Here is a 26,908-nt window from a genome sequence, read left to right on the forward strand (position 1 = left end):
GAAACATTTTGCCACCATTGAAAAGATTCATTAATTCATTGGCGAACTAGATGCGTTTGAATCTATTCTGTCTTTTTAGGTTTAATGAGAGCGAGCGCAGTTTAGTGAGGCACCAGGTGTTTGTTCAGATCCTCCGTCATTACAGCACTCGTGACCTGAGTTTCTGTGTAGTTTGTCAATTGCACAACTGAACGTCTCAGTGTTGACTTTAATGTTCAGCTGAAGAAAACAGATGGATGATGGGTAACACTCGCATCTGACTGGCCAGCTGAGATTCCAAGATGAAACCTAATCAGAGAGAGAGCTTCCCTCTGAACACTCCAAACATGTTTAATCTCCTGCAAACATCTTTCTGCTAGATTTATGTTGTTGAAGCTGTCTGTTATCAGCCGGTCTTTGTGTGTTTTGTTGAGACACAGACAGTGACATTCATGCATATTCATTCAATTAAAACATTCAAGTGCCTGTTTTTGATTTCCACTATAAACTCTCAACACGAGTGGCATCTCTTCTTCATGCCGCGGTGTAGTGTTCATGTGCGGGAGGGACATTTACTTTTATCTCTTAATTAAAGATTATATCACATCATTTTCTTCACAAGGGAAGAAAAATTCACTTCAAAGAAAAAGTTAGAAAAATAATTTCTGTAAGTTCACCAACTGAAAATGAAGCAAAGTTATTTGCTTGAGTAAGATTGACATTTTTAATATCCACTGCAGCGGCGTTCGATTGGCGTGACTGAGCCGTCTGCAGCTGAGAGAAAGCACATCGTGTGCCACAGCATCGTCCTCATTATTGAGAAAACAATGCATAATTAAAGTAATCATGATTAATTACCATTCGCTCACCATTTGCACATCTGCTTAATTATAAGTTTGGAAAATTCTTCCACGTCTGAATTCTAATATTGTGCAATGCTCCTTCTGAGGTGGTTTTGATCATTCGGCTGACATGAGCGCATCAGCTAGAGGCTCTGAATCCGCCGTGCTGATGTTCGTCTGTTGTTTTAATTACACAGACATGAGAATTGCCTGTCACTGCAGGGAGAAATAGGGCCCAGAGCTAAACGTCTACATGGCACAAGGCTGCTGCTGATAAGGCAGTATACAGTGATGTACAGGAATCAATAGAGCATTTTCCCTCTGTGCTTCATAAATGTCTTAGTATTTACCCAGATACAGACATCCAGAGGGCCGACAAAGGACCAAATGAGCCGCTGGACTACAGTAGGTGGGCTAGCAAGGTGAATGAACATGTTCATTGAGCGAACACGCTGACAGCTCAAGCCGCTTTAACCAACAGATGCCTGGGAGTCCCCAGAGAGGAACCTCGGAGGACAAACGGGATGTTAACCACAGTGTCAAGCAGGTGGCATAATTAAGAAAAGGGAAAGAGCTCATTTAAAAAGGCTAAATCATGTCTGTAAGTTAATTATGTTGCCTTACTTTATACTGGAAGTGGCTGCACCAGGGGATCACAATGGATTTCCTTTTAAGGAAGCTCTCGGCTCTTTAGCAAGCAGACACTTTTGATACGGAGCAAAGACGACCCATGATGTGATGGCCGATCAGTTCTCAGCTGACCACCACTGTAGTTTGTTGTGGAGGAGCGGTTGACATTAGATTACACAATCCAGTCAAGAATTATGAGTATGTTGAACACAGGTGGCTTACAAGAAGGCTTGTGCAGTTGGAAATAGTGTTTCCATTACTGTGGGCAGACACCACAGCATCTCTAATGATAGACCACGAGCATGTCAGAAAGCTCCTCATTAAACCCTCTGCTGCCATGTTAGAAAGGCAACTCATGGTAAATTATAATTTAAACTGGTTGCAGTTAACCCAGTGTTTATTCTGCAGAATTCATGATCAATGTTTGTATCTCTCAATGGGGAAGTTCACCAATGAAAACTTGTCATCATTTACCAAACCTGTTGCGCTCACCTTCTTATGTGGACACAGAATTAAAAAAATAAATAAAATATATATATATATATATATATATATATATATATATATATATATATATGTATAAATTTTTGTCCATACAATGAAAGTCAAAGGGCTCCAATGTTGTGTGGCTCACAACATTCTTTAAAATATCATCATTTGTGTTCAGCAGAAGAAAGGAAGAATACCATTGGGAACTTGAGAGTGAGTAAATGATGGCAGAATTTTCATTTCCCACTCCCTTTAATATCTTCAAGTTATTGACACTCTTGTTTAAACCCATCTTTGGGTCAAATATGGACTAACCCAACTTTTGGATTAAACATTTAATTGAAAAATTTAACCTTACAGGTGGAGTAGTCCATATTGCAACAACCCGGCAAGTGTATGATCAGTTTGTCTGTGTTCCTTTTCAAATGCGGCATTAACAGAAGGGTTAACTAGTCACATTGTAACCCTTCAGTCAGTGCAACATTATCAAGTTTTTTAGCTGTCCGTCATGTTTCCGCTCTGGAAGAATGTCAAGTGGCCGCACTAAGTGGGGTGTTCAGGTTGTAATCATCACACTCAGCTGCGACTCGTCCGTATTGATAGTGTTCGCTGTTGTAAGGCAGAGGGTATTAAAGTTAATCATCAGAGAAATGTCAGACGGCTTTGCTCACACACGCTCAGCTGCGCTCTCAAACAATGCGTCCTCGCTGCATCAGTCAACTCGTAGAGGGCCAGTGCTCAGATCTCTTCTGAGTGTGCCTGTTGTAATCATGTGTGACCGGTAGTGACTGAGCTCTTTAATTAGAGAGACATGCATTCATTATTTACCCTTTTCTCAGAGGAGATTACCAGGATCCTATGCTTTGTGTGAGATATACAGAGCTAAAGTGTACCTGAGACGGGTCTTCCTCCACTGCTGCATGTAACCCAAGCATTTCATACAGTAAGTCTGAAACGAGCCTCTTCCTCCAGCAGCTTACAGTCTCCTGACTCTTACTCCCAAAGAGTGATGTGTGTGAGCAGGTCTGTTCGTTCACGTCTAGTAGATGCTGTGTGTTCATGTTCAGCTCAGAACTGTTGGAGGAGGATTTTAATTAAAATAAATTAATCGATGTGAAGTTTCTAATGAGCAGATGCTAACAGTGGTATTTAAAAAGCTCTCATTAAGCGTCTGAAGGGCTTTTGATGGCAGTCTGTGTCTGGTCACATCCTCTGGCCGGATGAAAGAGGAGCTCTCGAAGGTCACGCGGTTCATTTACTGAGCACATCCAAAGCGTTGAGTCGCGTTCCAGGCCTTTGAAGTTCCTCCGCTGGCTCGATAGCCGGTCGATGGGCCAACCCGGGGTTCCAGGGAAACTATACCCCTCAACTTTTGAAGTTATTTTTTTTTACGCAGAACTCATTCATTTAGCTGAAGGTCTTTATGAGAGCATAAGGAACATTTGACAGGCTTTTGTGTCTTCTGAAACGAGGTAAACTAAAGATAGGGTTTAATTGGTTGAAAACAAGTGTTGCACTCATGTGAATTGGCTTTCTGATGCATGTCAGTACATCAGCTCTTTTTAAGTATTTTAGATTCAAACAACAATCTAACAATCTAAAAACTGAGCGACGCTCATAAATAGAACAAACGAATGGGCTTGCAGTGTGTTAAAAAGTGGATTACATTCAGAAAGCTCAGTTCTGGGTCTGGCTGGGAGCCTGTGATGTTCAGCAGCCATACAGAGAGCAATTTCTTTCCCATCTCAGTGTTTTCATTTCTTAAAGAGACCCCAAGAGCAGAGCACGCTCGCCCTCACAGTGATTAGCTGCGTAGTGCTGCAGTGTCGACTTAACGGCATGCAGAATTACAGCAACGATGATCGTTATCATGGTTGATGGTGTTCGACACTCCTTTGACTCTCCGCGAGCTGCCCGAAAAATTCTTCAATCAGAAGATTACAACAATGAGCTGACTTTCTTATTTCCTTAATTGGTACTTACTGTTGCTTTATCGTATAATCTAATAACTGATTGGGGTTCAGATGTCTTAAACGTATAAATATCAAAGAGGAGCAGAGAGATTCTTGTTTAGTTCTAATTTAGCTTTCTCTCTGCAAGCAGCTGAAAACAATGTGTTTTTGTTGGTAAATTTGTTATTGCCCTACTACTTGTTTGGGAAGTGGCAGGGGGTGGGATGGGTAAATGTTAGTGTTGAAGAGTTTGGAGTTCATATTTGGTTAAGTGTTATGTATAGTTTTTTCTCTCTCTCTCTTATTTTCTCCTTTCTATGTGGATGAGGAGATGTTTACATATTTATTCTTTCCTCTATCAATATAGAGTGTTGTAAGAACTATGATGGGATCTTTTAAGATGCTTGAAGAGAATAATGTGCAATTTGTCACATGGAATTGTAAAGGCCTGAATGGTGCAGTGAAAAGGGGTAATATACTTACTTACATCTTAGGAAGCTGGGAGCGGGTGTTGCCTTTCTACAAGAGACACATCTTAAAAATCACATGCACAAACAGTTGTATAAAAATTGGGTTGGCCGCGTGTTTCACTCAAAATTTAATTTCAAGTACTGAGGAATGGTTATTATAATTAATAAAATAATTCCCTTTATTACATCTGATGCAATATCGGACCCAAATGGTAGATATATTATTTTTATAAAACCCCTGTAACACTGGCAAACATCTATGCTCCCAACTACAATGATGAGAAATTTTGTTAACTCCGTTTTAGCAATCCTACCCAATCTTCACAGACACAACCTAATTTTAGCAGGAGATTTTAATCTGGTAATGAACACAGTGTTGGACAGATCATCAAGCAGACCACAGTCTGTATCTAAATGAGCCTAACTAATCCAGATTTTTTTAAAATCAGCAAATATAATTGAAGTTTGGAAATATCTAAATCCAACTACTAAAAAATATTCTCCGGTTCCCCCTGGCATTAAATACTCTCTCCACGCCAATTACTAAAACAATAGACAGGTGTTGATTATTTCCGTTCAACCCGCTCACTCACCGTTCGTCTCCCGACTCTCTCTCCCGCTGCAGGCTCCGCTAAACCACGCCTCCACCTCCACACTATTGTTTTATCAGACCTCTTCTTCGTCCTAGCGTTTGTCCCGCGCAGGTGAAGGGTCCGCTTTTTGGCAGGCAGCTCTCCATTTATTCCGGTCTGTAGTGTCCTCCGGGGCGACTTGCACGTCCTTCATATCTTGCTTGATCCGGTCCATCCATCTCATCTTTGGGCGGCCACGTGGCCGGTTACCGGGTGGGTCAAGGCGCATAGCTGTCTTCGCCACTGAATTCTCATGGCTGCTTGTTACATGGGCGTACCAGCGAAGACGAGCCTCAAGCATCTTCTCCGTAATCGGCGCTATTCCCATCCGCTTCCTGACGTCGATGTTCATGACGTGGTCTAGCCTTGTCAGCCCGAGTGACCAGCGGAGCATACGCATTTCCATGGCGTGTAGAAGCTGGCCATGTTTGGCAGTCGCTGGCCAACATTCAGCTCCATACAGGGCTACAGGGCGTACAATGATCTTATAGATTTTGGACTTTAGGCGGATGGGCATTCGGCGATCGTATAGCACTCCCGTGACTTGGCGCCACTTTGACCAGGCGGCACTCACACGTGCGCGGACATCTGGGAGGGTGTCACCGTTCGATGAGAGTATTGATCCGAGATATTTGAAGTGTTGAACTTTCTTTAAATCCGTTCCGTCGATGCAAATGCTACCATCAGTCTGGGGGCCACACTCCAGGTACTCCGTCTTTGTGAGGTTGAGTCGCAAGCCATTTGCATCCAGGCGATCTTTCCACTGCTGCCCTTGGTCTTGGAGGTCTTGCCGCTCCCTGTCGGCAAGGAACACATCATCAGCATAGAGTAAGGACCATGGATGGGGCGTCTGGAGGTCCTGTGTCACTGTGTCCATGCATGTGATGAAAAGCAAGGGCGAAAGAGCCGATCCTTGGTGGACTCCTACATTGATGTTAAAAGGAGGTGATATCCCAGCTGTGCATCGAACCACGCTCCTGACGTCTTGGTATAAGAGTTGCACCCAGCTGATGTAGGTTTCGGGTACGTGGTGACGTCGGAGGGAGGCCCAGATGAGGTCATGGGGAACGCCGCCAAAAGCCTTCTCCAGACCCAGAAAGACCATGCGGACTGGCTTGTTCTTTTCCCGGTGTTTTTCCATCAGTAGGCGGGCAGCGTGGATGGCGTCTGTGGTCCCTTGTCCTTTGACGAAGCCGCATTGATTTTGGCTGATTTTAATAATGCTGCGGAGGCGGCTGTCCAGGATGCGTTCAAAAATCTTCATGGGGTGGGATAGGAGTCGAATCGGCCGATAGTTCTTACATTCAGCAACGTCCCCCTTGCCCTTCCAGATCGGCACCGTGGTACTGATCGTCCAAGCGTGTGGGACTTTGCCCTCAATAATGATCTTGTTGAATAAGGTGGAAAGGACCTCGGCTCCTCTGTGCCCCATCAACTTCCAGGCTTCAGCAGGAATGTCGTCTGGGCCGGTGGCTTTGCCATTCTTCATCCTCTTCATGGCCTTCGTGACTTCAGAGATGGTGACTGGCGGTACAGGTCCAAGGGTGGGATCCAGGCTGTGGATAGGCGGATGCGGGAACTCTTCATTTGAGATGGCTGCGAAGTACTCGCTCCAGCGGGTGAGTATAGCACACGGGTCTCGCAGGGCTTGCCCATCGGCGTTCTTGATGTGCATGACTCGACCAATGGCTTGGGTCGCTTGGTGGCGGGAGTTAGCAATGCGGTAGATCATCTTTTCTCCCTCAGGTGTGCCTAGCCTCTCGTATAGATTGTCATAGTGCACGGCTTTCGCCTTGGCCACTGCCCGTTTTGCGGCTGATTTAAGTGCCCGATAGTGTTGGAAATCATCATCCAGCCGTGTGCGGTGCCAGGTCATGAACGCCAGTTTCTTTGCCTTGATTGCCTCTTGGACTTCCTCACTCCACCACCAGACTTGCTTGTCCATAAATCGCCGTCCTGGCTTCGTCGAGCCAAGCACCGGTGGCAGCATCACGAATGCTGGAGGAGATATCGTCCCAGATTTTTTCAACTGATTGGTCGAAATTGATATCCAGTGCTTGGAGGGCCATCTCAAGCTGCTGCTTTTGTTTGTTCAATTTCCACCACTTGACCCGCTCAGGCCCAGTGATTCTCGGTCTGGGTTGTCGCTGCAGATTAAGTTGGAAGTCGAGGACGAGTGGCCGGTGTTGGGGGCCGATATTCTCTGAGGGGATCACCTTGGCGTCGAGCGCCAATTTCAGGTCACCGTGTCGGATCATCCAGTAGTCAATCTGGGTTCTGTGGCCGCCACTGGTGTAGGTGGCCAGGTGGCTCGATCTCTTCTTGAAGAAGGTGTTGACGACGACGAGGTCAAGGGCTTCGGCGCAATCCAAGATGCGGGCTCCCTCGTCGTTGCGTGTACCTAGCCCCTGTTCTCCATGGACTTGGTCATATCCTCCACGATCTTCGCCAACATGGCCATTTAGGTCTCCTCCGACCAGGATGTGTTCGTCTGTGGTGATTATCTGTAGGTGAGCACCGAGGGTTTCCCAAAACTCATCCTTCTCTTGCTCGGTGCAGCCGACTTGAGGGGCGTAGCATGAGATGACTCTGAGGGTGGTTGGGCCGGAAACAATCTTAATCGAGATTAGGCGGTCAGAGATGTTTTCGACTTCGACAATGCTGTCTCGTAGTTGTTGACAGACGACCACGCCAACTCCATTTAGGCTCGACGTGACACCATGATAGATGAGTTTGTACCCTTCTCCAATGTCTCTTGCCTTGCTCCCTTTCCACTTGGTCTCTTGGATACACGCGATGTCGATGCGTCTGGTCTTAAGAGTATCAGCCAATTCACGGCTACGGCCAGTGAGGGTTCCGATGTTAAGTGTGGCTAATCGGATTCGGTGGACTCTCTTCTTTAGCCTGCCCCGTCCTTGAGCAGGTAGCCCTCGTCCATTTCTCACACCATCCGGGCGTAGATGCAAGCGTCGCCTAGGGGGAACGCCCTAGCTTGATCGGTTTCTTGGTTTGCTGCTGCCATTTGATGCGACCAAGGAGACCCAGCTGATGTGTCGCCTCATCTGTCGCTGGGACCAGAGCCACCGTTAGCCGAGTCCCCGAGGGTCCTCGTTTCCAGCCGACGCCGCGAGGAGGTGGTGGTTGGCTTTTGACGGCCTTTTATCAGACCATGCCTCATTAAAATTACAACTAACTGTCTCCAACAGATACATTTCCAGAACCTGACAGGGGGATAATAGTTTATTAACTAATGAAACACGTCAAGTTTATAAGATCACAAATAGAATTTTACATGCAAATCAACAAAACCCCAGAGGTATCTAAAAGTATATTATGGAAAGCTTTGAAAGCTTATTTTCGTGGTCAAATTATATCTTTTTATGCACATAAGACTAAGACTAAAAAAAACATAAAATACAAAAATTAATAGAACAAATTTCAGAAAGAGATCACCAACATGCAGAATATCCTACTGCTGAACCTCTAACAAAAAGGATAATGCTGCAAACAGAATTTAATCTTCTAGCATCAGAAGAGACTGTTAAATTAATAAATCGTTCCAGACATAAATATTATGAATATGGTTATAAAGTAGGAAAATATTTGGCTCATCAGTTAAGAGTATCTGAGACATCAAAATGAATAACGTAAATTCACATGGGTTCTGGTTGTATAACAAAAGACCAATTAGAAATTAGTAAAGAATTTAAACATTTTTATATTAAACTATATTCAGCTGATTCAGCAAATGAAGTCAAACTCATGGATGACTACTTTGATAATTTAGATATCTCTTCTATTAATGAAAGAGATAAAAAGCTATTAGAGGAACCTATTACTCTGGAAGAGGTTGGGATTGAATACGCAGTTTACAGTTTTCAAAGGTCCAGATGGGTATACGCCAGAATTTAACAAGATGTTCCTTGCTGACATTGACCCCTCTCCTTCTAGACATTTTTAATGAATCATTAGAGAGAGTTCTTCTTCCAGTCACATTTTACCAAACGTCAGTTACTACATAAAGATAAGGACCCACTTGATCCAGCATCATATAGACCAGTTAGTTTACTAAACGGCGACAACAAAATATTAGAAAAAATAAAGGTAATTAGATTAGAAAATAGACTCCCAGCAATAATACATGAAGATCAGACAGGTTTTTATAAAAAATAGACAAATGGTTCACAACATTCGCAGATTATTTGATATAATCTTCCCACTCAAGTTCTTATTCTAAAATCCTTATTTCATTGGATGCTGAAAAGGCTTTTGACAGGGCCCTTTAGGCCCCTTAGTGCCAATTCGGCATTGTTTAAACACCACTACCTACCTGAGCATTGTTTCTGACCATGTCCATCCCTTTATGACCACCATGTACCCATCCTCTGATGGCTACTTCCAGCAGAAAAATGCACCATGTCACAAAGCTCGAATCATTTCATATTGGTTTCTTGAACATGACAATGAGTTCACTGTACTAAAATGGCCCCCACAGTCACCAGATCTCAACCCAATAGAGCATCTTTGGGATGTGGTGGAATGGAGCTTCGTGCCCTGAATGTGCATCCCACAAATCTCCATCAACTGCAAGATGCTATCCTATCAATATGGGCCAACATTTCTAAAGAATGCTTTCAGCACCTTGTTGAATCAATGCCACGTAGAATTAAGGCAGTTGTGAAGGCGAAAGGGGGTCAAAAAACAGTATTAGTATGGTGTTTCTAATAATCCTTTAGGTGAGTGTATATTTGAAGCACTATTTCAATTGACAAGCACATCACCTCTAGAACACTTTAAGTCCTTCTGGGTGGAAGACTTCGAAGTTGAACTTACAGAGGAGCAATGGGTAGCTCTTAAACAGATTCATGGCTCATCAGTCTCTGCAAGACACGGACTCATACAGTTTGAAGTAATACATCATTTACTGGTCTAAGCAAAAGCTCAGTAAGATATTCCCAAATGTAGGCCCTTCATGGGACCGTCGTGGACGTGCACCACTGGCCCATATGTTTTGGTAGCTGCCCAAAATTATCATCCTACTGGAGAAGTATTTTTCTGACATTGTCAACAATATTACAAAGGCCAATTGATCTAGATCCCCTGATGGCAGATTTAGGTATTGTTGAATATGAGATAGCTAAAAACAGGGCTTAACAAAATATGTAAAATAAAATAAAGATTTTATTTATTTGACTACTAGCACGAAGATTTATATTGTTAAACTGGAAACAGAAAGCTGCCCCCACATACAGTATATAAATCTGATGAGGGATATAATGAAACATTTGGAGCCAGAGAAAATCTGATTCTCCTTAAAAAATAAAGAGGAAAAGTTTTCTGAGATATTGCAACCTTTTAGAAATTACGTTGGTGATACTGATCCTACAGGAATTGGTTGAATTGATCCATTGAGATAAATGGTTAACTGAGCTTAGAAGAGGATTGAATTAATACTTGAGGTGTTTATTGGACTAATGCACCCACTTTTGTTTTATACATATTGTCTACTGTTGTTTTCTCTGTGTAATGTTTTTTTTTCTTTCTGTAAATATGTTGGATAGTTTTGTGTGAGATGTGAGTGAATATGTGTTGGTTTATATGTGTTGAATGGTTTTGATTTGTTTAAGAAAAAAAATCTAATAAATAAAGTAAAAAAAGAAAAAGAAAGAAAGAAACATCCGGTCAAAAAGCTCATCATCTAAAGCTGCTTTGACTCACATGATGATGCATTCAGTTCCTCTTATGCTGTAGAGCAGCTCTGCGTCATGTCGCTGTTACGTCAGCATGTCAGTGTCTCTCTGGAGTGTTTCGAGCAGCTTGTGGAATTCAGACTTTTCTGTGGCACAAGGGGTCCATGGTAGTATTAGACAAGTGCATCTAATAAAGTGGGCACTGAGCACATACACACAGGACAGATTTAATCTCTGAGGAAACAAGAGCTAATGAGAGACAGGGACAGAGAGAGGGAGGACGGCCTTCTGTGGAGAGACAGCCATGGAAATATCTCACCCAGAGATTCATTATTTATTCTCCTGAATCTCTCCCACAGAATAATGATCCCAAATATGCAGCAGTCACCAGCAGCCTCTCCCGAGCAGAAATTGGATTTTGGGTGAACGATCAGACGGTTTACATTTCATCAAAATTCCCACGATTTAAATTCAACCTTGCAGAGATGGAAATGAGAGCAGCTGTTGTTCTCTTCACCTGTGCAAACACACACACACACACACACACACACACACACACACACACACACACACACACACACACACACATATTCACTCATTCATCTTATTAACTCAGCTGGTGAATTTACAATGTGTAAATGCTCAAACTGCTACAAACACTTTACAAACACATCTGTTTTCTCACTTGAAAACTGAAATTAGTTTATTTTTGCTTTCTTTGTTTCTTGATTTCTATTTTTGGTTTCTCCATTGTGCTAAATTGAAAACTGTCTTCATCTGGCTGTCAAACAGAATCTCACGCAAAACGAATCTGTCTGTGCAGTTTTACATGAAACAAAATAATCAATGTGCATTTCATGGTGAAAAACGTCTCAGGTTATTTATGTAACCATGGCTCCCTGAGTAGGGAGTGAGACACTGTGTCCTCTAGGGGTTGATATAGGGAGTGCCTCGTTCTGACCCATGTCTGAAGCATACATTCAAAAAACACCAACAGCATGTTGGCCAGTGACAGCTCATGACGTCACTACCCGTGCGACTATAGTATAAATAGGCACTGAGAGAACACGTCATCCAGTTTTTCGTCTTTAGCTTTCGTCCGAAGCATGACAAGAAACCTAGTTGCCCCTAGAGGATGCAGTGTCTCATTCCCTACTCAGGGAACCATGGTTACACAAGCAACCTGAGACATTCCCTTTCAAGGGAGCTTCGAACTGAGTCCTCTAGGGGTCACTATGGGGAACTGTTTACCCACGCCACCATGCTGAGGGGAGTGCATGCCAGAAAACCATGGCGAGCAATAAGTACCAACTCTACCAAAGCTTTAAGGGAATTAGATGGCTGTCCGTGACATTATCCCCTACAGCCAAAGGCCTAGGCTGCATACCCCAAAACTTACCTGTTAGGGCCAGATTCCTGGGCACGGGGTAGAGCTCAAGGCTTGGAATCAGGAATAGATTCCTTTAAGGGGATAAGATACATATTGTTAGTATTAGAGGTCTCAAGATGGCGCCAGTGTTTGTGGCCTGCTGTCTGCCTCTCAGTCTATTTGTCTTCACTCTGTTTGCTTTTCTGTGTTCTTCTGTTACGAGTTTGCCAGCTTTGTTACAGTATGATTAAAGATTAAAGGAGGTGGTGTTGGAACAGTGGATAAGACACATGCCTTTGTTGTGAGAGACCCGGGTTCGAATCCACTGTGAGGCACCAATGTGTCCTTGATCAAGACCCTTAACCCCTAGTTGCTCCTGAGGCGTGCAGCCTCTGACATATGTAGCAATTGTAAGTTGCTTTGGATAAAAGCGTCGGCTAAATGAATAAATGTTAATGTTAAAGATTAAAGATTTTTATTCATCACATAAACGATTATATAGAGCAGTGGTTCTCAAACCTGTCCTGGAGTACCCCCAGCACTGCACATTTTGTATGTATCCCTGTATCAGACACACCCACTTTAGGTATTGCAGTCTCCACTAATGAGCTGATGAGTTCAATCAGGTGGGATAGATGAGGGAGACATACAAAATGTGCAGTGCTGGGGGTACTCCAGGACAGGTTTGAGAACCACTGATATAGAGCATATATAACTAGCAGTGAATTGTGAGTCAGGTCCACTCCATGGACAGTGCAATTATTTAAGAATACAACACAGATAAAAATATACATAAATATAGGTATGAAAGAATTAAATAAAAGTTAACAATAAAAATATAAGAATAAAATATGAAAAAGATGTATACTGTAGAATTAAATATAGAATAGAAAATAATGTGTATGAAAGTATACTGTAGTCTTAAATATTAATATACACAGGAATGTACAGTAGGTGGCCATCCAAAAAGGTGGTTCTTTTGACTGCTGAGTAGCGCTTTAACCACAAGTTATCAAACAAGCCATCAAAGCACATTTTCGAAAATAGACGTCAGCTTTGCCTCACCGATGTGTTATATTTGACTGCAGTCAAATGGCTAGTTAAAATATTTAATATTCACAGATGAAAGTTAAGTCCTTATGAAGATATGTCCGTTTCTTAGAGCGAATTTAAGCAGGATAAATGTCAAGCCTATGAGCCTGTGCTTATATTTTCTTTACACAATATTTTATTAGATTTGACACATTTAAATAGTGTGCAGTATTATTTATATAATATGAATTATGTCAAGTCAAGTCACCTTTATTTATATAGCGCTTTAAACAAAATACATTGTGTCAAAGAAACTGAAAAACATTCATTAGGAAAATAATGCAAAATGACAGTTAAAGGCAGTTCATCATTGAATTCAGTGATGTCATCTCTGTTCAGTTAAATAGTGTCTGTGCATTTATTTGCAATCAAGTCAACGATATCGCTGTAGATAAAGTGACCCCAACTAAGCAAGCCAGAGGCGACAGCGGCAAGGAACCGAAACTCCATCGGTGACAGAATGGAGAAAAAAACCTTGGGAGAAACCAGGCTCAGTTGGGGGGCCAGTTCTCCTCTGACCAGACGAAACCAGTAGTTCAATTCCAGGCTGCAGCAAAGTCAGATTGTGCAGAAGAATCATCTGTTTCCTGTGGTCTTGTCCTGGTGGTCCTCTGAGACAAGGTCTTTACAGGGGATCTGTATCTGGGGCTCTAGTTGTCCTGGTCTCCGCTGTCTTTCAGGGCTGTAGAGGTCCTTTCTAGATGCTGATCCACCATCTGGTCTGGATACGTACTGGATCCGGGTGACTGCAGTGACCCTCTGATCTGGATACAGACTGGATCTGGTGGCCACGGTGACCTCGGAATAAGAGAGAAACAGACAAATATTAGCGTAAATGCCATTCTTCTAATGATGTAGCAAGTAGATCGCGTGTTATGGGAAGTGTTCCTGGTTCCGGTTTACCTAATGCAGCCTAAAAATCCTTTAACGGATTTGGATGTTAAAAGCATATTAGTATGTTATGTGTAAACCAGGTTAAAGAGATGGGTCTTTAATCTAGATTTAAACTGCAAGAGTGTGTCTGCCTCCCGAATAATGTTAGGTAGGTTATTCCAGAGTTTAGGCGCCAAATAGGAAAAGGATCTGCCGCCTGCAGTTGATTTTGATATTCTAGGTATTATCAAATTGCCTGAGTTTTGAGAACGTAGCGGACGTAGAGGATTATAATGTAAAAGGAGCTCATTCAAATACTGAGGTGCTAAACCATTCAGGGCTTTATAAGTAATAAGCAATATTTTAAAATCTATGCGATGCTTGATAGGGAGCCAGTGCAGTGTTGACAGGACCGGGCTAATATGGTCATACTTCCTGGTTCTAGTAAGAACTCTTGTTGCTGCATTTTGGACTAGCTGTAGTTTGTTTACTAAGCATGCAGAACAACCACCCAATAAAGCACTACAATAATCTAACCTTGAGGTCATAAATGCATGGATTAACATTCCTGCATTTGACATTGAGAGCATAGGCCATAATTTAGATATATTTTTGAGATGGAAAAATCCAGTTTTACAAATAGAAACGTGGCTTTCTAAGGAAAGATTGTGATCAAATAGCACACCTAGGTTCCTAACTGATGATGAAGTATTGACAGAGCAGCCATCAAGTCTTAGACAGTGTTTTAGATTATTACATGCAGAGTTTTTAGGTCCTATAATTAACACCTCTGTTTTTTCAGAATTTAGCAGTAAGAAATTACTCGTCATCCAGTTTTTTATATCGACTATGCATTCCATTAGCTTTTCAAATTGGTGTGTTTCACCAGGCCGTGAAGAAATATAGAGCTGAGTATCATCAGCATAACAGTGAAAGCTAACACCATGTTTCCTGATGATATCTCCCAAGGGTAACATATAAAGCATGAAGAGTAGCGGCCCTAGTACTGAGCCTTGAGGTACTCCATACTGCACTTGTGATCGATATGATACATCTTCATTCACTGCTACGAACTGATGGCGGTCATATAAGTACGATTTAAACCATGCTAATGCACTTCCACTGATGCCAACAAAGTACTCAAGTCTATGCAAAAAAATGTTGTGGTCAATTGTGTCAAATGCAGCACTAAGATCCAATAGCACTAATAGAGAGATACAACCCCGATCGGATGATAAGAGCAGATCATTTGTAACTCTAAGGAGAGCAGTCTCAGTACTATGATACGGTCTAAATCCTGACTGGAAATCCTCACATATACCATTTTTCTCTAAGAAGGAATATAATTGTGAGGATACCACCTTTTCTAGTATCTTGGACAGAAAAGGGAGATTTGAGATTGGTCTATAATTAACTAGTTCTTTGGGGCCAAGTTGTGGTTTTTTTGATGAAAGGCTTAATAACAGCCAGTTTGAAGGTTTTGGGGACATATTCTAATGACAATGAGGAATTAATAATAGTCAGAAGAGGATCTATGACTTCTGGAAGCACCTCTTTTAGGAGCTTAGATGGTATAGGGTCTAATATACATGTTGTTGGTTTAGAAGTTTATACAATTCTTCCTCTCCTATGGTAGAGAATGAGTGGAACTGTTCCTCAGGGGGTCTATAGTGCACTGTCTGATGCGATACTGTAGCTGACGGCTGAATGGTTGCAATTTGATCTCTAATAGTATAAATTTTAGAAGTAAAGTAGTTCATAAAGTCATTACTGCTGTGATGTTGGGAAATGTCAACACTTGTTGAGGCTTTATTTTTCGTTAATTTAGCCACTGTATTGACTAAATACCTGGGGTTATGTTAATTTTCTTCTAAAAGAGAAGAAAAGTAATCGGATCTAGCAGTTTTTAATGCTTTTCTGTAGGATAGGTTACTTTCCCGCCAAGCAATACGAAATACCTCTACTTTTGTTTTCCTCTAGCTGCGCTCCATTTTTCGGGCTGCTCTCTTTAGGGTGCGAGTATGCTCATTATACCATGGTGTCAAACTGTTTTCCTTAACCTTCCTTAAGCGTAAAGGAGCAACTTTATTTAAAGTGCTAGAAAAGAGAGAGTCCATAGTTTTTGTTACATCATCAAGTTGTTCTGAGGTTTTGGATATGCTAAGGAATTTGGATACATCAGGAAGATAACTTAAAAAGCAGTCTTTTGTGGTAGAAGAGATGGTTTTTCCATACTTGTAACAAGAAGTAGAATTTACAATTTTGGCTATATGAAGTTTGCACAGAACTAAATAATGATCTGAGATATCATCACTTGGCTGAATAATTTCAACACTATCAACATCAATTCCATGTGACAGTATTAAATCTAGAGTATGATTTCGACAATGAGTAGGTCCTGAAACGTGTTGTCTAACACCAATAGAGTTCAGAATGTCTATAAATGCTGATCCCAATGCATCTTTTTCATTATCAACATGGATATTAAAATCACCAACTATTAAAACTTTATCTGCAGCCAGAACTAACTCGGATGTAAAATCACCAAATTCTTTAATAAAGTCTGTATGGTGGCCTGTATACAGTAGCCAGTACAAACATAACAGGGGATTTATCATTAACATTTGTTACTCTGGATAATGTTAAATGAAGCACCATTACTTCAAATGAGTTATACTTAAAGCCTGCTCTCTGAGAAATCTTGAGAACGTTGTTATAAATTAAAGCAACACCTCCCCCTTTGTCTTTTAGACGCGGCTCATGTTTATAACAGTGATCTTGGGGGGTGGAATGAATCATGTATTCATTCGTCATTTAAACTGATGTAAACAGAAATCCTGTCTCCCCCTCTAGTGGACATTAAGTGTTGAGGCCTTCATTGCTCAGATAAAAAGTCACTAGGATTTTTTGGGGTGATAAGTCTGACCAGTTATACAGCAAAACGAGTCAGACGAGTCTGAAGATCTGAGCCGAATTTGGTGAAACATTAAAGTTCTAGTTTGTGTCAATTACTCTCATAATAAATAATGTTTAAATATATGTTGGCTTTCTATTGAATACATTTAACTATATTAATTTTCACAATTATTTATTAATGTCACACACACCTACCTAGTACCTTTTGACTTAAAAGACGAGAGTGGTAAATGTTACAGGCATATTTCTGTTCAGTCTATTATTAATTTTTATTTCCACTTTACTTTTATCCAAGGAGACAGAACTATTTGCATTGTATTTATCAGTGGGACAATATTCACACAATACTATAACCTAGAAATAATTTAAAGGGGTCACTTGCAGGTCGCAGCAGCACGAATTATGTGCCCAGCAACATCTGATTCAAATATTATGCGAATTAACAGCGATTGGTGGTTTCAGACATTACAGTGCTTCACTCGCACTGACTCCTATTCTGCCTGAAAGAATGAAAAGACAGAGCTGAAGACGGGGAGATTCGACCAATCAGATGAAAGCAGCATTTCAGCGCCGCCCATAAGTGTGAATGAAATATTGAAGCCATAAACCTATTTGTAAACCCCAAATGACAAATTAATGGAATTGAAAAGGTTAGAAATAAACTCGAAACACACATGATTGTTGTCGTGTGGCTAATTTGGCCAAGCGCTAACCAGCGGAGCCTTCATCAGGCTCTGAGTGAGTGACAGGAGGCGTGGCTCTGAGTGAGTGACAGGAGGCGTGGCTCTGTAAAACTGCTGTGTGTGTGATAAAGTGCAGCTGGTATTGCTGTATCAATACTGTGGGAAATGATACTGATACATTGACACTGAACCGTTACAAATATTTCACTATAGATATGTTGAAAATAAAACACTATTAAGAACTTTTTAAGAAACAATCAAAGCTGGAGCCCTAGAAGCTAAACTCCCCTTCCTAAGACCACAAATCCCAGTGAGAATTTATCCAGGTGATAGAAAAACATTAACTGCAGTTTATCGAGTTTACATTTTTTTTTTTAAATCTGACCTTGAGATCCAAATGTCATTTTAGAAGGATTGAAACAGCTGAACTCATGCGTGAGTCAGATTACAGCATTTATCTGCTGCTCCTGAAACTCCCTGAAGCTGAGGCGCATTTGAGTCATTCAGTTCTACATTACTTCTTTTTATAAAAACATGAAAGATACATCCGGTTTTCTGTTTTTATTCATGAAGGGTCATTTTTGTGCATTCATAGGTTTAGGATGAAGAGCTGATGACATTCAGTGTTAAAATGCAATACAGAAAACCAAATTTTCAGACTGGAGAAAGTATGTTAGTTTGATTTCTGTTCACTGGTTCATTTTACATACACAACCATTTTAATGCTGTTAGAGGTAACAATTTATTTTGATGGTCCCTTTTGAACATTCTGTTGATAATATGTAATTTTGCACCTACATGTGTACTAGCTCTCATCAGAGTATTAGTATTAGATATCTGAGTATTAATATCTGCTGACACTTTATTGTGACTGTCTCTCAACACACATTCTACTGACTCTAATTAACTCTGCAAGTACATGTCAACTTATCCTAACCCTAACCCTACCAGTCTACAAATACTCTACTAACACTCTAATGAGAGTTTGTAGACATATATTCAACAGAATGTGTTAAAGGGACCATGAAAATCAAGTGAAACCCAGTTAGTTTTTCTTTTTTTCTTTTTTTTTTTAACAAAATAATGTAATAGCGGATATACATTCTACAGTTTTTCTGAATTTCTAAAACACATTTCTTGAAACCATCACTTGTTTTCTCTAAACCTTAAGCTCAAATACAAATACCCAAATACAAAGACTCTTCCATCCAGATCAAACAATCATTGCAAAACCATTTCACTTGCACTCAAAATCAAACATTGCTCTCAAATCACACACACACACACACACACACACACACACACACACACACACACACACACCTACACTCCCACCCATACACACACACACACACACACACACCTACCTACACTCTCACACACACACACACATACACACACACATACACACACACACACACACACACACACACACACACCTATCTACACTCTCACCCATACACACACACACACGCGCGCGCACGCACGTCAATAAAATAAACACTACAGAGAAAAATGTAACATAATGTAACCCACAAGTGTTCCCTTAATTTTTTGAGCAGTATATATTGTACAGGCCTAACCCAGATACTACAAAAATACTGCAGTTTAACTGCAAAGGCCAAAAAGGTCAAATAAAACTCTAAATGAGTATCATGTTACAGTACACTCAAATACTATAAGTTGTGCAATTGTAAAATCAAGGTGAATGAGAGATTTGATTTAATCACATCGTTAGAAACAAGTGTGAACAATTTTGAATCATTGTGTGTAAACAATGACGACTGTGCCTTAGTTGTGTTTAACATTTGCAGCACAAATACATCACAGTGTTAATGAATTCAATGATGAACTGCCTTTAACTATCATTTTGCATTATTGACACACTGTTTTCCTAATGAATGCTGTTCAGTTGCTTTGACGCAATGTATTTTGTTTAAAGCGCTATATAAATAAAGGAGACTTGACTTGTTACGTGTTTAAGTGAATGAGAATGTGCTTAGAGTTTTGGAAAAAGAGTGCATCAAATTTGCAAATAGAACCTAACTGCCTGAACGTGTTTAAGGTTTAGCAGAAAGAGTGCTTTATTCTACAAATTTGTTAAAAGGAGCTATGTGGAGGTTTTTACTTTGTCACTTCACTAAAAAAATCTTAAAGATAGAGTTTTCATTTGTACATGTATGAGCCAACCATGATGTAAAAAAAGAATGACACCTCGACTGTCCACCACGGTTGCCTCTATCAGCCTGTAGGCTCAATTGTGTGTGGAGGAGTCTGGCCCGAATTGGCGCGAAAATTCACAAAATGTGACGTCATGCGCGTTCTCGTCTACTTGAGCTTACAACCGTACGGCACGCCAGCCATTATAGTAAGCAGCCGCAATAGTGTTTTCAAATGGACTCTGCGGATGGAAAGAAGCGACCAGCCTCCAGCACAATTCAGACACCCACGGACACTCCTTGTAAGTAAAAAAAAAAAAAAGAGCGTGCGCACTGAGAACGAGCATGAGACTGGCTGCAGTTCCTCTAACGGCCACTGGTGTCAGTAACGGTTAGACATTTCAGAACCTACGCAATGCTCCTTTAAGCTGGTGAGAATTTGGTTCAGAGATTGGGGTTTAGTGTTTTATCAATTTAGAAAAACTGTAATGCCATACTATAATGGTAATTTTACAATTTATAAGATTGGTAAGCGATTATTACCAATTTGCGTGGTTATGTTTTTTTTATTGAAATGTACCTTCGTAGAACAGAAAAAAGATAAATGTTGCTTGTCCACTGTGACCTGAATGAGTGACTGTCAGACCAGGTGGAATATGGAGTAACATAATACAATCCTATATGAAGTTACAAATTACTTTCTAAAGGTGATTTACTTATTGAGATCCAAACTATATTTCAAAAACATTATTGTCATTTAGGATATAATGTGTAATTCTACAGCACAATCCATCAGAGACAGATGGACAGCATTGACATGCAACTAATCATTTGCTTTGTTGTTTGTTTTCTCGTACAGCACCACTGACTGACAAGCCTCCCAAGATCCTCTACCCATCTGAAAATAAGATGAGTGTCATGGAGATGCAGCTGGGTAAGAACTGTTTATTATGAGCCGATATTGCATAACCGTATGTAGAGTCTTACAGTAATCCATTGTGCTGGGACCTTGTGCTCTGTATTTGTGTGTGTGTGTGTGTGTGTGTGTGTGTGTGTGTGTGTGTGTGTGTGTGTGTGTGTGTGTGCGTGTGTGTGTGCTTGTGTGTGTGAGAGAGAATGTGTGTGTGTGCTTGTGTGTGTGTGTGTGTCTGTGTGTGTGTGTGTGTGTGTGTGTGTGTGCGAATGCATGTTTGTATATGTGTGTTGCCGGCCTGGATTGCTGTCTGTGCTGCGCTGAAATGATTGTGCTGTTTGATCACCTGTGTAATGTGTCAAAATTGCACCTTTGTAAAACAATTGAACTTTTATGTGCCACATTTCATGGTCATTTACGGCTAAATGAGTGTGAGAGTCGCTCGACTTGAATGAGTGAACATGAATGGCGGTCTTCACAAAGGCTAACCGGGCTCAAATGACTGCAGACTCATGGAAATCACCCCACTAAACTATGATTGCTAAAAGACTTGGCTAAAAATCCAATGTACTTTGAGAAGCTCAGACTGATGCAAGCGTTGATAGAATTCATAGATTCTCTGGATTCTGTTCTCAGGCGTCTGTGGTGTTACAGTTTAGTCTGTCTTTGTGTAGTGTTTTCATAATACACATATGCATCAGAATGTACCAGAATGTACCTAAATGCACCAGAATCAGAATCAGCCGGGTCTCTCAGTGCCTTGAAGCAGCAGATGTCTGATGTGGTGGATGGGTTTATGGTGTATTATGATGGACATGTTTGGCTTCATGTGATTTGTGGCTTCAGCATTAGAAAAGGCTTTTGATCAGAGTAACACACCTGTTAAAATATAAACGAAAACATCTGTGAACTGATGCTCCTGGCTGGATAGTCATGAATAATCTTCATATACACATTACTTTATTAATAATGAAAGTGAAAGTGAAGTGACATACAGCCAAGTATGGTGACCCATACACGTAATTCGTGCTCTACATTTAACCCAAAGTGCACACACACAGCAGTGAACACACACATATTGTGAACACACACCCGGAGCAGTGGGCATCATTTGTGCAGTGGCACCAGGGGAGCAGTTGGTGGTTTGGTGCCTTGCTCAAAGGCACCTCAGTCGTGGTATTGAAGATTGAAGAGAGTGCTGTACATTCACTTCCCCCACCTACAATTCCTGACGACACAAGATTCAAACCCTTTGGATTACGAGTCCGAATCTATAACCATAAGGCCACGACTTCCCCCAATGTGAAATGAACCTGTAGTGAATATATCATCTACCCATAATTTGAACTATTGTATTTCCCACAGATTTGAGCAAAACCAGGATTGGCTCAGGTAGGACAGGAGCTTTAGATACAGATGTGACTCTTTCCTTTTCTCTCGGACTACATTTGGTCCAAGATTCTCAGAACTTCATTAGATGTCAAGCACCATCTGTTAGTTTCCCTGTTGTTCTTCTGCTGTTGGAGTCTATGGCTGCCCACTTGGACAACAGTTGTGAAATTTGCAGGTTGAGTGGGAAGAGCGACAAATTTTCTGTTCATTTAATGCTAGATTTTGTGATTATAACTTTCAAAAATATGTCCTAAATGAATATGAGTCATGAGGCTGGTCTCGTTAAGTTGATAATTGTCTTCCGGTTATATACCAGTCCTGAAGGTGCTTTGTAAGATGAAATGGTTCAGAATGCTGCTAACTTTTGATTCGCTTTGATTCATATTAGGTCATCCATATCTGACCTTCAGTCATACCCCTTTTGTTAAAACTGGTCAAATTGCCCGTTTCCTTATCCAGTGTTCATCTTCAGGCCCAGTTGATGTGATAGAAGTCTAGTGTTTTGTGTTCACATTTAAACCATAAATCCATGGCGAGGACATGACATCTGAGGCTGTTTACTTAGTGCCGCTTTGCTCTCAGTGACCAAACTGGCAGAGTAAGTTGTATCTGGATTTTAAAGTGAACTTGAACCTCTTTTTACTTGTCATAGTGGCTCAGTTCAGTTCATATGACATTCACATTGCTGTTTTTAGAAAGCCAAACTCTTTGAACAGGTTTACAAACATGTCTCATTACTAATGTAGTGCAATCCTCTTATCATTGCTTCACAAAAATGTAAAAATAAACCCTAACTGTGAACTGAGCCACTCTGAGGCGCTGAAATGAATCACAGGCTGCTCACACGAACACTGCGTGATGCTTTTACAGCCCTTTGCACACTAAAGTTTTCGTTTGTGATTATGTGTCTGTTCTCTTTCTTTCCCTGTTCTGAAAACCCTCAAACAGCTCCAGCGGTTCTTCTCTAAGCCGTGACTCCTGACATGTAGTTTTAGCTATGAGATCTGACATCAGGGCATGAGAAATGGCCATCGAGGGCTGCGTGACTCACTTTCTTAATGGCAGTGCCACCAGCCTTTCATTTCCATCTGAATGCACTACTTGAGAATCCAAGACAATGGGTGAGCACGACTGTCAGAGAATCAAAGCGAACGCTTTTGGCAAGTGGATCACCGGTGAATTGGATGGACTAGTTTTGTATTTTATAGATCTAGTTCTGCTTCAGATTGCATTAACAGGAGTGCTTTACAGCATTAAAACCCAAAAGAACATTAGCCTTTCAACGTGACGTGGTGGCCCATACTTGGAATTGGTGCTCTACATTTAACCCAAAGTGCACACACACAGCAATGAACACACACCCAGAGCAGTGGGCAGCCATTTATGCTGCGGCACCCGAGGAGCAGTTGGGGGTTCGGTTTCTTGCTCAAGGCACCTCAGTCGTGGTATTGAGGGTGGAGAGAGTGCTGTACATTCACTCCCCCCATCTACAATTCCTGCCGGCTTAAGACTCAAACTAACAACCTTTGGATTACGAGTCAGAATCTCTAACCACTAGGCCACGACTCCCCCAAATATTTTGAAACTAAAACTGATGATGCCATTGTGGTTGGTCTATTCATCTGGGCATATACATTTCAGTACATAAATATTCCAATTTCATATGCAAATAAACTCAAGAAAGAAGCTTGGTCTTCTCTTCTTACATTTATTTATGTATAAACATATATGCATATATAAGAAAATATTTGTCAGATTTCAGCAACAAGCATTAATATTTCATTGTAAATATACAGTAAGCATAATTTATAATGAATGCCCTTTCTTGAAGTGGAATATTGCTCTTTTGTTGTCTTTCTTTTCCTGCATTGCATATCAGCCTGCTTTCACAGCACACAGAATCGTTTCAAGACTAATAATTATGTAATACTCATGTCTTCTCATGTCGATGCCCCCAGCTCTGACAAACCGCGCCATTTTCATCTCTCTGCAGTCGACCGCTAACGCTTTGGTAAATGTCATAGCCATGGGGCTGTACAACAGATCGATATTACATCATTTCTCTCAATTAGTGAATGCTTATCGTTAGTCTAAGGAAGTCTTATCTGTATTCAGCCGAGCCTTTAGAGTAACAGAGCAGGAGTTCCACACTAAATAAATGGCCAGCATGATTCCCTCAGATAATACAATTTTATATCATATTGAAATGATGGTGTTGGTCCGACTGTCCAGCCACTAGAAACATTTAACTAGCTGTGGATTTATTTGCATAGAGATTTGAACTCATTTGATTTGTGATTTTTGTTTGGGGACTGTACATTGACTATAAATGCATTACATCTTTTAAACCTTTCATTCTGAAAAGTAAATACAAAAGAGGTTACTGTCAATCCTTGATTTATCGCTATTCTAGGCTGTCCTGTCTATTAGATTGGAGGATTTGAGTACTTTAATGTGGTTTAACTTGTCTTCATATCTTTTAAATGGATTCATCGCTGAACGTGAGTGCGATGTCTCCAAACCACTTTTGTTTCTCTTTTTGTGTCTGTTGCGTGCAGGATCCGCTGAGCCTGTTCGTATTGATTGAGAATGACGATAGCTTTCCTTGAAAATGGATGAGCTGTTGATTTGTACTTTTCATTTTTCAGAAATCCTATAGCATAATGGTCACTGCAGAAATCAGAATCAAATCATCTTCCTCTTGAGCCACTCCAGTCCACACCAGTCAATTCAAATCCACTTTAGCCGGTGGTTCGCTGTCGAGCAGAGAGTTATTTTCTTACGCTGATCTCTTGAGCTGTTTTGTCTCTCTGTCGTATTGAACAGAAGATGATCATGTTCTGGTGAGTTAAGCGTGCGTAAACTACTGTTGTCATATCTCAATTCATTTTAGAGGAAAAATAACTACTTGGAGTTTCAAAATCCACAGACCAGGTGCAGCTCATTTTTTGACATGCTGTTTAAGATCTGACATTGATCATATCACAGTAGCAGACCAGCATTACAGAAAGTTTATTCATTCAGATAAAAGTACAGCACTTTAACAGACAAAGAGTGTGAAGTGTGTAGCAGAATTACTAGTTCACCCATCCATACAGAAGTACAAGTTATTTCAAGAACACTCCTGCTAGTTTAGATCCTCAGATGAATCATCATGAAAGTTGAGCAAGTCTCGCTGTCTCTCAGCTGTGGCAGTCAGTGAAATAAGCATATATGGGCTCTGCTGCCTTGCTCTGTCTGTTTCTGACCTTCAGTTTCCAGTGGCCACAGATGAATAGAGCAGGAAGCACTCATAACTCACATGCTTTCTCTCTTTCTGTGTGTGTCTGCATGGCTCAGTGATCATGAATGGAGGCAGACGTCTCTGGCTTAAGCCTCTCCAACCACTAAGAGACTCAATTATGCTCGGTGTCGTGGTCAACTGTGTGTCTCTTCACTCACACCTCTTCTCATCTCTCTCTGCCCATCGTCTCTTTCTGAACTGTGTTTTACCTCTCTTCTGGTCGATTCTGGAGATGGAGACATTACCGATATGACCAGCCCAGCACCATTTACATTTGTGTGTGTTCTGCAAGTAATGTAATTTCTGCAACAGAAGACCTGAGACAGACAGAATACACGCTGTCTCCTTCAGGGACGGTGACGGTCACTTACCTGCTCTCATCCTCTCCAAACATGGGATGTTGTTGAGATGACAGAGATGACAGAAATTCGGAGTGCTCTGTTTAACTGGACACACTGAGTTGAGTTACAGATAACCAAGATGGTGACAGATAAATAGATCAGTGCTGACACATAATAATACCAAATACTGTAGGGAAAGGAGTGTGTGCAGAATTCTGAACTTACAGATGTTTATGCCAGTGTGAGCCACTTTTCATATTCACATCAACCGACTGACATGTAGAGACAGTTTGTCGTCCTCCGAATCAGTCCTGACATCTCACTCACTGAACAGTCTGAGCTGTCCACGAGACCGAGGCAGATGACTCTTCTGATTCATTTCTTTTAATGAATCATTCCAATTCTCACATCCCAATTAAAACACTTATGCACTACTCAAGTCAAGTTCAAGTCAAGTCGAGCTTTATTGTCATTCTGCTACATGTGTGGACATACAATGGAATGAAATGTCGTGCCTCACAGGACCACGGTGCTACATTAATACAGACATACAACAATGAAGTAAAACAGTATAAACCTATAGACAACTAACCTACTGACAGATTTTGATTTTAAATAAACTATATATAAATGCTTACCAATATATAAACTAAAAAATACAAACCAAATGAATGCTTCACATAATACTGTACATGTGCAAAGAGAAACACAAGTCATGAGTTTTTTGGGATAATGTACACACAGCAGTGTGTGTGAAAAGTGTCTAGTGTGCATATAAGAGATTGTGTTACTACAAGTGGTTTGTACTGGCCCACTCACCTGTGTGTAGCACACTGTTTCAGACAGTTTTTCTGGGATGTGGTAATGTTGGGGGGTGTTTGGGAGGTGGAGGAGGTGAGATGGTCCATGTTGCAGGAGGTAGGGGATTTTCAGAGGAGGCTGGGGTGATTTGAGATCAGGTCTCTCACAGCCTTGGGGAGGGGTCTGGCGGACCAGGCTCTGATGCTCCGGTAACGTCTTCCTGATGGTAGGAGTTGGAAGAGACTGTGGGAGGGATAGATGGGGTCCTTCATGATACTGTTGGCTTTGCTGGAGCATTGTGTAAGGAAAATGTCCAGGATGAAGGGGAGAGGGGCATCAATGATCTTTGCAGCCGTGTTCACTCTCCACTGGACGGTCTTGCAGTGCGCTGCACTACAGTTC

At 41.2% G+C, this 26,908-nt stretch overlaps 1 protein-coding gene across 5 annotated transcripts in view; it reads left to right on the forward strand.

Annotated features, from left to right (window-relative positions):
• LOC132156424 (interleukin-1 receptor accessory protein-like 1-B) overlaps positions 1-26,908 on the forward strand; it is a 219,503-nt gene that overhangs the window by 100,266 nt on the left and 92,329 nt on the right. For all 5 annotated transcript variants that reach the window (XM_059565437.1, XM_059565440.1, XM_059565439.1 and 2 more), the window contains exon 6: positions 20,636-20,710. In XM_059565437.1, the coding sequence (XP_059421420.1) occupies positions 20,636-20,710 (75 nt within the window). The remainder of the gene's footprint in view (positions 1-20,635; positions 20,711-26,908) is intronic.

The sequence above is a fragment of the Carassius carassius genome, chromosome 13, assembly GCF_963082965.1.
Source record: "Carassius carassius chromosome 13, fCarCar2.1, whole genome shotgun sequence".
Classification (NCBI taxonomy): Eukaryota; Metazoa; Chordata; class Actinopteri; order Cypriniformes; family Cyprinidae; genus Carassius; species Carassius carassius.